Source organism: Cetorhinus maximus, chromosome 16 (genome assembly GCF_964194155.1).
Source record: "Cetorhinus maximus chromosome 16, sCetMax3.hap1.1, whole genome shotgun sequence".
NCBI lineage: Eukaryota > Metazoa > Chordata > Chondrichthyes > Lamniformes > Cetorhinidae > Cetorhinus > Cetorhinus maximus.
The window spans coordinates 86,318,788-86,332,798 of NC_135894.1; the positions used below are offsets into that span (position 1 = coordinate 86,318,788).

Below are 14,011 nucleotides of genomic sequence, written 5' to 3' on the forward strand. Positions count from 1 at the left end.
GACACCGCAGCCAAAATAATTTGCAAGAGGTCGACTCCCTGCAAGACTGCGCAGGAACTGTCACGCTGCAGACAGGTCCTGGGATGTCTGGGTGCTGGTGGAGTTTGCAGCTGTTCTGGCCGACTCCTGCCAGTGTTACTCTGGGAGTCCAGAAATAGCCATGCATTTCGAGCACTAGGCTATCTTTCTCTGAGTTAAGTTTTTGAACACTTGAATTGTAAAGCCCAGGAGAGCTGGGCACATATACTCTGAATTGTTTCAGTGGTGTGGCCTGTGAAATTGGACACAGGTTGAGCTCCAGTGTGCTGTGTGCTAATTGAAGGGGCACTTAATGCATTGAGTACCTCGTACCACTGGATAATGGCTGGCAGCTTTAGTTTGTTTTAATAATCCTCGTATACACAACTCGCCTCTAAAAGCCTGAAAATCTTTAATTGTACAGTCATAATTTGTTGCAGCAATTGAATGTATCGGTATGATTTTAGTAGTGCAGAATAATCTTATTTTCATTTGCTCATTTTGATGTGTAACCTTTGAAATCACAGAGCCAGAATAAATAGCAATTACCAAAAATCACTAATTGTAGTTAATTGAAAATGGCATTGGGACAAACTTGTGCAAATAAATAGAGTGTAAAGCAACACACTGGGCCTTGGGCCCACTGATCTACTACACCAGATCCACGATCCACTCTGGAGAAAGATCTGATGGTTCACATTTTCCATGAATTACTGAGCCAACATCTGGTTTCAGATATGATGCCAATGTCAATCAGCAACTTACTAGTTATTCACCCACCATCATCCACAGAACCAGGGTTGCTGGAATGTGTATTGTGCCACTGGCAGCTCTTCAGCACAACTCCAAAGTGTGTCTTGTGCTTTCAGTTCCCTGGGATTGAAAGGGGGAAAGTGCTGATGGTTCCGGCACAGACACAGTGAGCTGTATGTCTTCGTTCTATGCTTGTAAAAGTCAATCGTTCTATGGTTCCCCATGATTGATTTTTATTCAGTCGATGTTGTACAAAGGATGATTGTACAGATGGCAAATGAAGGCAGGATTGGGCTTGCCTGTCCCATAATAGGAAAGGCTGCCTACGCTTAAGAAAGAAGTGCTTTGCATTTGTGTAGTGCCTTTCATAATCTCAGCTGCTTCAAAGTTATGTCTGATGTCCAGTCAGTTCTGTAGGCAAACACAGTAACCAATTTACCCACAGAAAGAGCTTACAAACTGCAATCAAATAAATGTTCTTGGTGTTGGTTGAGGGATAAATGCTGGACGGGACATTGAGGGAACACCCTTACTTTTTTTTGAATAGTACCATTGGATCTGACATATATACCTGAGCAGGCAGACAGACCTCAGTTTACTGTGTCGTCTGAAATATAGTTTGGTCATACTGGGTTTCTCACCCACTGGAAAGTGAGGCATATCTGGTACTGCTCACAGCCTCTGCAACTTCCAGCCATATCTGTTTAGTTTGAGTGTCAGGCCACTTTCTCATCCTCAGGAAGCAGCATGTGCAGCTCTGACCACCTCCAGCATGATCACCACGGAAGAGTTAGTGAATCCAGTGGGCACTTTCCCACAACTTCCTTCCATTTATTTGCCACCACAAGCGCTCACAATCAGGGTTTCCTACAGCCATGTTGAACCCTGCCGAGGCCTCTAAATAAAGAACCTATCAAAAACAAGTGTGGATTGTCATCTCGCCCACACTCTGTGATTGTCGGGAAACCGAGAAATGGGATGCTAAAGATATGGCAGAATTAAAGAGCCGTGGCAAAGCCCTCTTCAATTGAAAATGGGTCACTACCAGCCTCTCCGCTACATGTGGATCTATACAGATAAAATTCCACCCAATGTATTTGTACACAACTCAGGCTCTACTGTATTGTCAAATAAATCAACACCAATATTGCTGTGTGTGCTGAAGGAACAGAAAATCACCCTTCCCATAACAATAATTAAGTAATCAGTTTTCACCATCTTTATTTCATTAGCATTTACGAAAAAAATAAAGTGCGGTAAGTTTTAGTGCTTCTTAAGGTCATCAATTACAATGTTACATAGATTGGAATATTTTATAATTTTATTTTGTCCTTAATAATTGTCCTTAATAAACACTCCCAGGCCATTATATAGAATGCATTGCATGCATGGTAAAGGTGCTCCTGTCTACTCACACACTCCCGCCCCAACCTCATAAGAGCGACTCAGTTGTGCTCCTGTGAATTTTTCCATTTACACACTAGCTGTCCTAATGGGCCTCTTTTGGTGTGCATATTTTTCATTATTCATTAATTATAAAAGTAAAGTAGGGATGAATGCAAAATGGGATTCCCTTATTGGAAATGGTGTTGACCACAATAAAATACACCCCTCTAAGGTTACCAACTAGGTACCAGATTATTTGTTGTGGACTCTCAACAGGTTTGAGATTTGTCAAATGCACTTTGTCCAGTGTTTGTATAGCCTCCTAGAGACATTCATCTCATCAATTTGTAATGGATTCCATCCCTGAAGTGAAAGTACAGTGCTTTAGTGAAAAAGTGCTTAATCCCTTTTACTCCGCTCTTTTATATTCTTATATAATAAATTACTGTTGCCTAATACCTTCAAGAATCATTTTAGAGAGTACAATCCTTTCCATTACTTCCAGATTGTGGGATGTTGGGTTGGATCTTAAGCATCTGCTTTCTTTTTCAATCCTTGATGAAATGTGAGCATCATTGACAAGGCCAGAATTTATTGCCCATCCCTAATTCTCCTTGAGGAGGCGATGGTGAGCTGCCTTCTTGAACAACTACAGACCATACGGTGTAGGTACAGCCACAGTGCTGTCAGGGAGGGAGTTTCAAGATTTTAGCTCAGTAACAGTGAAAAAATGGCGATATAGTTACAAGTCAGGATAGTGTGTGTGTTGGAGATGGACTTTCAAGTTGTGGTGTTCCCATGCTCTTGCTATCCTTGTCTTTCTAGGCAGTAGAGGTCACAGGTTTAGAAGGTGTTGTTAAAGGAGCCTTGGCAAGTCGCTGCAGTGCATCTTGTAGACCGTACATGGTGTAGCCATAGTGTGTCAGTGATGGAGGGAGTGAATGTTTAAGGTGGTGGACAGGGTGCCAATCAAGCGGGCTGCTTTGTGCTGTATGGTATCGAGCTTCTTGAATGTTCTTAGAGTTACATTTATCCAGGCATGCTAAAAGGAAATTAGGAACCGGATTTACATTTTAGTTAGGAGATGAACCCCACCAACTCTCCCCCTTCCCCCCAATATTTATAAGCATGATTCAATTTCAGTGAGTTGAATATGTAATCCCCTCTTCCTGTTTCTCCTCCTCCACTACAACTAAAATATATCAGCTATGTTTCTGAATCTTTTGTTAGAACTTGTTTACCTTAAAAGAGTCCTGTATCTTTTGTCACCACCAGGTGTTGTTCTGACTATTACCATCTATACAGATTTCTGAGCTTTTTATTTACATTTTTGTCGAGGTTTACATAGGAATTTTTTTCCTAAGAGAGTTTTCAATTAATAATGAAAACAGGCAACATTGATACCAAGAGACTTAGTTATCTTATACATTCTGAACCGCGACAATGCATTCTAGTCAATCATGCCATGCTTAGCACTTCTACAGTCATTACTTTGTCATGTGGCAGCACCAAAGTTAGACATTGTGCCATTAGAAACATCCAGGTTCAATTTCTGGTTGGTGCTGAGTTGGCTGATCACAGATGGGACATCAATAAAGGCACTAAAATTGGTTTGATCACTTGGTCTTGGGAAGGTTTCCAGCTCCTGATTGCTATGCATTATTAGCTACTGGAAAATGTGGATAAGTGGGCATTGGGTGAAGATAGATTTGGGTCAGTTGTGAGGCCTTTGGTTGAGATGCCCCCACGGTAAAATAATCAACATTTTACACTGTGTGTATGGATAGCACAATTGGCCATGGTGTCGAAGGGTTGCTGGCACCTGTGGAATCATTCCACTTGATGAGTCTGCATCTTCAGGAAAGGAAGGGATGTATGAACACAAAGTGTTGTCTTCAATGGCAATTATCCCATGATTTTCCTGCAGGTGCTTATTTTGTTCACTGTGTCTTTAGGACCTGGAGAAAATTCTGGATTTAAAAGGTAAAAGTTTCAATCATCAGCTGGCTGCAGAACACAGAAAGACACGAGAGGCCCTTGACCTGATAAAGAAGCTAGAATTGGAGCAACGCACTCTGAACCAAACGCTGACGGTATTGCTTTAACTGACCCATTGTAACACCATTGGTTTGTTTAAGACTTCAACAATGAAAAAGTGAAGCATAATGTTAAATCAGAAAAAAACATTTTAGGTAAATGCAGATCTAGGATATCAATCCCAGAAAAATTAAGTTTACAAAAAAAGGCCTGATGTTGGTACAGTGGAAAGCAAAGTTAATTAATTTGTGTCTTTCATTTTTCTAAAGAGAAACCAATTCCTGCCTCCACCCCCACCAAAACCCCCTCCCCTGACCCCAGCACCCCCCCACTCACTTTACTGACTCAGGAAGTTTCCAGCAACCCTTCGATGCCTTGCCTAAGTGACTATTTTTCACAAGTGTACATAGATAGTGAGTGTTGGTGGGGTGATTTCTATGTTGGGCATCATAGCCAAACCTCATCCAATGTCCAGTAGGAATTACTGGAAAACGTTCAGGAGGAACTCTGATCCTTCTCTTTTCAAGTTCTGTGATACAGAGGTGGCTTCAGTAATGTGTCCTTGAAATTACAAATAACGTTAACTGAACACATTAGCAAGAAATGACTCAGAATGACTTTTCAGTAGCAGCATATATGGGAATCCATATCCTTCCTGAACTATAATAACATTAAACCCATGATGTTGAAATCCCATAAGTCATGTTGTGTACTATTTGAGTGTAATCCTACTTTTAAGAAAAAGTATTTTTTTAAATTAAAACCAGCTTGAAGACAAAGTAAGTTAGGTCTTTGAAGGTGGGTTTCTCTTGGGCATTTACGTAGCACATCTCTCTAAGGCCTCAATGTTCCCCAGGGTCAGGTGTACAGAGAAGCACGGCGATAGGCCTATACTATCTGTCTCTGTTCAGTGTGGCATCACAGAAACGGATTGGCTTGCAGAGTGAATGGCTCTATCTGCCTCATCTAGCAAGTTGAAAATTAGCAGGCTTGCAATCGGGGTGGAGGCACCATTTCTTTAATCGCCATTTCCCCCCCCAAAAAAGTCAACTATTTTTAGGAGAATAAAATGCAACTAGATTTTAGCACTAATAAGCTATACTCCTTTTTGAAACATTCTGTCCTGACCACACTATGGCCAGGGTGTTTGATCCATGGGAAGTATTACAGGTAAATCTAATCCCTGTTCTCAACTGACATCCACACTATGTATTTTATGGCAGGGCCCCTGGGTCAAAGCTGGGAGCGGAACCACTACAATTCTTTCCTGCATCCTAGAGATAGTGAAGCTAATTTTAGTATTCCAAGACTGTGCTATCTGATATCGAGCAACTCAGCATTAACCAGAGATAACAGCCTGGCACTTCTGCTCTGTGGGGGTTCAGTATCACACTATGCAGTGCCTTTAACATTGGAGGTGATCTACGTGATCCTTTTTCATTTGTAAACATGTACTCGTTGCTGTTGCAGCATAATTTGTCAGCCATGTGATTTTTTTTTTATGTTTGACTGAATCCCATTCAATAGAAAATTTTAGCCATTATTTTAGCCTCAAGTCATTTAAGATCAAGTTACCTAATGCCTTCCCTGTTTCACGATGTTTTGTTAATTGCTTCATATTAAACCATCAAAACCCTCAGTAAACTACCAGTAACAAAGCAATATTATGTGCTTATTGAATGAAGGTACTTTTAGAGAAGGGGGTAGATAGACATTCTGATTGCGTGTGTGTGCATGTGTGCGTTTGTGCGTGTGTGTGTGTGTGTGTGTATGTAAGTGTGTATATGTATGTGTGTTTGTACATGCGCGTGGGTGCGCATAACTACACCAATACACAGAAGGGATAATGGGATAATGGATGTGCTGCTCTTCCATGCCCAAGGGCGAATAAACTTGCCAGTCCCTGTTCATTTATGTAAAGAAAAACAAAGGTACATTTCTTAAAATTCTGAGCAAGGGAATTTTGGCACATTGATTGATACCTCTTGGGGATCCAGATTGCTTGCCAGGCTTGGGCCTGGACAGAGCCCACACATGCCCTTGTGGAGACAGTTATGCTTCATGTCGCTGGGTGCACAAGCCCCCAGTATTATCTCAAATCCTCACTGTGAAGGCAGCAGGTAAAACTCTTTGTTTATGGAGTCCCACTACTCCACCCACAGTCCATCATTTGCCTTTTAAGGACAGACGGAAGTTTCACCCCTTACAAGTTAAATCAGAAACGCTTGGAAACACTGTAAAGCTGTGTAACTAGTTCCTGCAGTTCCCTCGGGGGTTGAGTCACTCTCCCACCACAGTTACACTCGAAGGTGGTAACCTTGAGCAATTTCAGGGCTTCAGTGCCAAGTAAACTAGCTGCCCATAGAGCCTATTGCAGCCAATGTCCACACTGTCTTAACATGGCAATATTATGGAACAACATTTTTCTAAATTGTATGAATACACCTAGACTAATCTCCCATTATTTATGGGCAATGTTTTGGGGATATTTCCTTACGCTTAAACCTGATGTAAAGTACATGATATCTTCCTGATTTTGGGAAAAAAAAATATGGTTTAAATACTCCAACAGCCTCAGCCCAGTTGTTGATTGCAAGGGTGCAACTGAAGCCTGGAGTCACAGGGGCAACAGCAGAAGGAGTGTTTATGGAATTTCTCCAGCCCTTTTCACAAACCTCTGCTTGTTTTGGATTCACCCAAAATACCAGGAATGAGAGTGGGACTGCAGTGCAGCACAGACATTCTTCATACCATACTATAATGTGGCAGTGTTTTTAGCTGAAATTGAAACAAAGAATTCATATCAACAAAGCTACTTAAGAAGAGTACACATCAAACAATGTTTCATTTGGTTAAGGGGACCTATCAGTATAGTATTTAAAAGGTCATTACTGATACTGAGATATAAGGAGGCAGCAGTGTAGTTTTAGTTGACTAAATGAGAAAAGTATCCATTCACTAAAGTACTTGCATGTTTGTCAACTATGCTCAAAGTAATTACTGAACATCAGAAGCTCAATTAGAACTGAGTTTTGAGATGAGGAAATGAGGCTACAAATATAATTTAAAATACTTCTGGGACTAAAACAACACTTTTTGAACAGTAACAAAAACAAAAATACCTGGAAAAACTCAGCAGGTCTGACAGCATCTGAGCAGAGGAATACAGTTAACGTTTCGAGTCCGTATGACTCTTCACCAGAACTTCACCAGTTCTGTTGAAGAGTCATACTGACTCGAAACGTTAACTGTGTTCCTCTCCTCAGATGCTGTCAGAGCTGCTGAGTTTTTCCAGGTATTTTTGTTTTTGTTTCAGATTTCCAGCATCCGCAGTTTTTTGCTTTTAACTTTTTGAACAGGTGTGGGAAACAGAAATGAACAAATTAAGCCACATCTCAGTTTCATTCCAGCCCCAGGTAATGTTCTCTCCATAGTTTTTGTCCCTCGGTGAATCAGCTTCCGAATTACATAGACCGGGAAGACTCCAGGTTTAGTTGCTGATGGACGCTGAGAGAGACAGCAGTCAGCTGCATTCATGAAGCAGTAAAGGGGGACAATCAGCTAGGAACAAATAATAAAATGGTTGTAAGTGGAATAATGACTTGCCAAAGGCAGTGTAGATACTATCAGGGTTCCTTACTCAGTTACAGTTCCACTCGATATAGTTGCTTTCTGATTCCGTGCCCAAATGACCATTATTTATGTTGCAAATCTTGCCAATGATTGTTAGCAGGCTGTTTACCATGATACCACCACATCCGAAATCTCGTTCCATCCTCAATGTTCATGCAGGTACACACCAAGCAGGAGTTTCTAACTGGCAAACAGGCGCAATAACTTTGGTCAGCTTCCCATCCCCAATCTGGTAGGCCCTCTCTACCATTGCTCCAATCTGTGATCAGCTAACTCAGCACATGCAGGGGTCAAACCTGGCCCTTCCTGATTTCAAATGCCTGGGAATTCATGGGACAATTTGGCTGAGGCACCAATGGCCAACTGAAATATTAGGTGTAAATTTAGAATTGTTACTGAATACTCTCTTGCACTTCATATATAAACTGGTTATTTTCTCCGACATCATTTCTTGAGAGGAGTGCTCTGGGAAGCTTCCTGCTGGCTGTTTATCCCACCTTCTCACTCAGGAAGCATCTGCACACTGCTCTCCTCACCCTGGTACAACAAGGTCAGGAATCCTGCAAAAGCACATCATTGGCACAGATTTGTGTGCAGCCATAGTGACTATCCCGGAAAGGGAAAAAACATGTTCTGGAATTTCTGCTTATTCCCACTCCGCCCTGTAGCTGTACCAGGTCCCCACTGATGTGGGTAAACGGGGTTTCCACTTCATTCCTGGTGCAATTATGAGGATAGAGTGCTTTGAATAATAACTAACTAGGATTCTCAGACTAAACTGCCAGGCTGTAATGATGTGACTGTGCGTGCTGTTCTGCTGTCCGGGACTCTTCACACTGTGCACCATTCCCTTTCTGAGCAACTTGCTCCCAGGTGTCTATCAATTATGTTCAGTAAAGCAGCTAGCCAAGGCATGAGAGTCTTCCAAGTTGACACTGGAGGGAGAAGCCTGTGTTGGCTTGTCCCCTGTTATCTTTTCTCACTTTACACAGGCAGTAAGTCTGAGCCAACAACTGTAAATTGCCCTTAAGTACACTCAGAGGTCCTATTTTAAGAATGCATGCTCATGACAACGAGTCTCACCCACAAGGGCCATATATCAGGAAATCTCAGGTGTGCTCCCTACAATTTTCCATTATTAAAACTGATGAGTGGATAATCAAGGCAAGAATACTTGCAGAGTTTTTACTGTGCACTATGGCCAGCAGGCATTAATGTGATTTTATAAACTCAGCCCTATAAAGTAAACAGGTAATTCTACTTTCTCCTCTCAATGCAGGTGATGTGTGACTACAGGTTTTCAAAAACAATTTTCCACCTACTATTCTCATGTCAAGCTGAGGTACAGTCCCACAGGGATCAGCAGATTACTGGCATCTTGCCTATGTGGTTATACTTCATGGGCTCGATTTCACGCTCCCCCACTGGCGGGTTTGAAGACGGGGTGGGGGGGCGGTGGTGGGGAGAGGGGGAGGAGGCACATGCAATCCAGCAGGCGGCCTGCCCACCATGGGCCAATTGAGGCACTTAAATGGGCAATTAGTTCCCACCTAAGGGCCTCACCCTGCTGCCGCTGGAACACCAGAATTTAATCACCACCAGGTTTCCCTCCCCTCCCTCGAGGTTCCCCTCCCTCGAGGTTCCCCCCCCACCAACCCGAGTTTCCTTTCCCCCTTGGCCTTTCCTCCCACCTCTCTTGCCCCTCAGGCTCATCATAGTTTGTCAGCATGGCACCCAGGGAAACCCCTGGCTCACTTGCTGGGCTGGATCCAGCGCCACACGTCTCCTGTCGGCCTGGCTGCAGTACTGGCAGTTGTCACAGCTCCTGGTGGCGCTGCCGGTACTGGAGAGCTGCCGGCCTCTCATTGGCTGCAAGCTCTCAGAGGTGGGACTTGCTGTTCCTGAGGGGTGAAAGTCCTGCCTCACCTCTCTTAATTGGCAACAGGGCATATAATGACAGCGGGGCTTTTTAGATGAGGGTGTTGGGGTGCGGGACAGGAACTGAGGCAGACTGTAAAATTCAGCCTATATGTGAGAGGTGATCAGGGTATGGGACTGTAATCCAGCCCTACCACTCAATGTCCACACATCTGGAAGTTTCAGCAAGAGGCGCCGTGCGGTAATCAGCAGTAAAAACTCTGGCCAGTTTTTTTCCACTTTATGCCATGGGATTCTGTTGCCAATATTGAATTTCCTGAACCAACTCAGGACAGTCCAAGGGCTGAATCTGGCATTTTCTGAGTCTATGGCCAGGATTTTCCAGCCCCTCACACCAGCGGGATCTTCCGGTCCCACCGATGTGAACAGAGGTTTCAATGGCTCGCTGGCCCTGCCGGAGGGAAACCCACTGCTTTTGTGGGGGGTAGCGGGTGGTGGTGGGGGGTTGGGGGGTGGGGGTGGGGGGGAGGTTGGGGGGGGGGTAGCGGGTGGGGGGGGAGTTGGGGGGAAGGGGGTGGGGGAGCAGGGGGGAGGGGAAGGGGGTGGGGAGGGGGGAGGGAAGGGGGTGGGGAGGGGGATGGTAGGGGAGGGAGCAGGGGGGAGGGGAAGGGGTGGGGAGGGGGGAGGGAAGGGGGTGGGGTGGGGAGGGGGGAGGGGAAGGGGGTGGGGAGGGGAGGGAGCAGGGGGGAGGGGAGGGGGGAGGGGAAGGGGTGGGGAGGGGGGAGGGGAAAGGGGGTGGGGAGGGGAGGGAGCAGGGGGGAGGGGAGGGGGGAGGGGAAGGGGGTGGGGAGGGGGGAGGGGAAGGGGGTGGGGAGGGGGGAGGGGAAGGGGGTGGGGAGGGGAAGGGGTGGGGAGGGGGGAGGGGAGGGGGAGGGAGGGGGGCTGGGGGAAGGGGGAGGGGGATGGGAGGGAGGGGTGGGCGGGGGGGGTGTTGGGGGGGCTGGAAAATTCTGTATGTGTCATAACAAGTTGACACAATGAATAATTGGGGTGACTATTTCCTTACAGAGAACATTCTTCATTCTCATCTCCATCTTTTCATCCGTGTCCTCCTGTTAACAAGAATTAAACTTTTTTTTATCCTTCATGCCATTACACAGTGCAAGGAAAAAAATAAACCCTTAATGCATTTAGATATATTGGACAAATCCATAGCAGACAGTTCTGATGGATTTTGCTCGTGATTAACTGTAGTATAAGGACTTGCTCTGGACTAAATGTTATTAGTTACATTATCACCAGAGACCGTCATGTAAAAATTGCTGCCAACTTCACAAACAAAACCCAGCCAATTGGTATAGAAGCTAATAGTTTTTGACAGCTCTGCAACATCAGCAAATGCAGCACACACTGTTTACACCAACCATTTGAATGCGTTCCCACAGGCCTATAGCATTGTGTGGGAGTTCACTGACTAAAATCTCTACGTAGTCTCAGGCACAACAATCTGAAGTGCCAGTGTGACATCTCGTCACCCCAATTCTTCGAGGCCGTTCTGACTCGTTAATGTGAAAGGGGTAACTAGCTCCTGATGTCGTACGTGTTTCAGGAGTTATGAGATACTTTTCATATGGGTACCAATTCCACTCTTTGGTTGGCCCACTATAACATACTTTTGAAACTGGCAAAACTTGGCATTTGGGGAAAAAACCAAGTGCAAAAGTCAATCAAGGTAGACTTTCTTTTAGGTTTCTGAACCAAACTGCAATAATAAATGCTCACATTTTTCTAACACACTCTTCACTCAAACAGTAAGGTTTGTTTCTTATGAAACATTCCTTTCCCACAGTCTCCTCAGGCCTGTAGGGCAGGTTGACAGCCCATGCTTAGATCTTGGCTTGTGTGGAGTTGCAGCTATCCCTCAATTTAAACGAAAACAGAATAGATTGGCTTGCTCTCAAAACCCCTAGATCTCTTGTGAGCAAGCCAACCTTCTATCACTTAAGCTTACTGCCTTCCATGATAGCTCGATTAAAGTCAGGAACTCTGCAGAAAATCAGAGACACAGACATCCTGCTATCCAGAGACTCTTTGAACTTCATTAAAACTCATTCTCTGCTTTGCAGGGCGTGGAGTTTCCCGTTAGATGTCTTTTCATATGGGTGATTGTACTGTGCATATTTCTGACACTAATTCTTCATTTCTCTTAGGAAAAAGAAAGGCAGCTCGGAGTTAAAAATATCTATGCTAATCGGATGCTGCGGGATCATTCAAAGAACAACATGTCATCACCAAGACATAAAGGTAGTCGAGGTGTATTCGCACAATTTAGAACAATGTTGTTCCATAATATTCTGTCCATGGCTTCAGATTCCAAACTCTGTTGTGCTTCAGAGCTACTGTTAGGTATATCGCAGAACCAGAGTTGGTGTGGTTCTATGTCAGAAGGCTGTGGGTTCAAGTCCACTCTATAGCCTGAATATTAACTCTCCATAACAGGTGGGAGAAGGTTATATGAACGTATTTAAGAGCAGGTGTAAGCCATTTGTCCCCTCAAGCCTGCTCTGCCATTTGATAAAATCGTGGCTGATCTGATTGTGGCCTCAACTCCACTTTCCTGTCTACCCCCTTACACCCTTCAACTCCCCTGTCAGTCAAGAATCTATCCAACACAGCCTTAAAAATATTTAATGACCCAGCCTCAACTGCTCTCTGGGGAAGAGAATTCTACAGATCAATGACCCTCAGAGGAAATATTTCTCCTCGTCTGTCTTAAATGGGAGACCACATGTTTTTAAACTGTGTCCCCCCAGTTCTAGTCTCTCCCACAAGGGGAAACATCCTCTCAGCATCCACCCTGTCAATTCCCCTCAGGATCTTATATGTTTCAATAAGATCGTCTCTCATTCTTCCAAACTTCAATGGATAGAGGCCCAATGTATCCAACCTTTCCTCATAAGATAAATCCTTCATCCCAGGAATCAGTTCAGTGAACTGTCTCTGAACTGCTTCTAATGCAATTACATCCATTCTCAGGTAAGGAGAACAAAACTGTCCACAGTACTCCTGATATGGTCTCACCAATGCCCTATACAATTGTAGCAAAACTTCCCTGCCTTTATATTTGATTCTCCTTGCAATAAACACTAACATTCTATTTGCTTTCCTAATCACTTGCTGTACCTGGACACCCAGATCTCTCTGTACCGCAAAGTTTGTTTGCAATCTCTCTCCATTTAAATAATATGCTGCTTTTCTGTTCTTCCTGCCAAAGTGGACAAGTTCACATTTTCCCACATTATACTCCATTGCCAAATATTTGCTCACTCATTTAACCTATCCCCATCCCTTTACAGGCTCATTACATCCTCCTCAAAATTTACTTTCCTATCTATCTTTGTGTCATCAGCAAACTTAGCAACCATACGTTCGGCCCCTTCATCCAGATCATTTATATAGACTGTAAGTAGTTGAGACTCCAGCACTGATCCGTGGCACTCCACTGGTTACAGCTTGCCATCCCCAAAATGATCCATTTCCCTCCACTCGCTGGGCTGGATTTTGCCATTGGCGAGCAGGGGGCGGGTCCCGCTCGCCGACGTGTAAAATGACGCTTGGTGACATCAGGGGGAACTCCTGACGTCACCACACCCCATTTAAATTTTCAGGAAGGCGGGGGCACGGCAAAATCAGCTGTGCGCCCGCCGACCTGTCAATGGCCAATTGAGGCCATTGACAGGGTCAATTAAAGTAATTAGTGGACCTGCCCGTCCAACCTTAAGGTTGGCAGGCAGGCCAGGAGCCCCGGCGGGAAGTAGAAAAAACATGAAACCTCATCCACAGACGGGATGAGGTTTCATGTAGAGGTTTTAAAAATTTTAATAAAGCTTTTTTGGAAATTATGAACATATCCCAACTCACGTGACATTGTCACATGAGGGGACAAGTTAGGGAAATTTTATTTTTCTATTTTGAGCTTTTTCACATTTAGAGCCGATCTCCCTGAGGCTGCACTTAGCCTCAGGGAGATGAACGCGCTCTTTCGTGCGCATGCGTGAAAGAGCGCACTCTTGATTTTAGGAATTCCCCCCCGCCCGCACAGGGAGCGCATAGCGCTTCCGCGTGGATGTCACACTGGGCGGGCCTTAATTGGCCCGCCCACATAAAATTGCGCCGTGCCTCCAATCGAGGGCGCCGATCGGAAGCGCGCCCACACACACCCACCCATCAACTTCCTCCCAACGGGTGGAAAATTCAGCCCTCTGTTTCCTGTTAGCTAACCAATCGTCTATCCATGATACTATGT

At 44.5% G+C, this 14,011-nt stretch overlaps 1 protein-coding gene across 1 annotated transcript in view; it reads left to right on the forward strand.

Annotated features, from left to right (window-relative positions):
- Window positions 1–14,011, forward strand: part of LOC144692021 (lebercilin-like protein) — a 55,354-nt gene that overhangs the window by 8,410 nt on the left and 32,933 nt on the right. Inside the window, exons 3-4 of the mRNA XM_078560579.1 lie at window positions 4,113–4,250; window positions 11,916–12,009. Coding sequence (XP_078416705.1) covers window positions 4,113–4,250; window positions 11,916–12,009 — 232 coding nt within the window. The remainder of the gene's footprint in view (window positions 1–4,112; window positions 4,251–11,915; window positions 12,010–14,011) is intronic.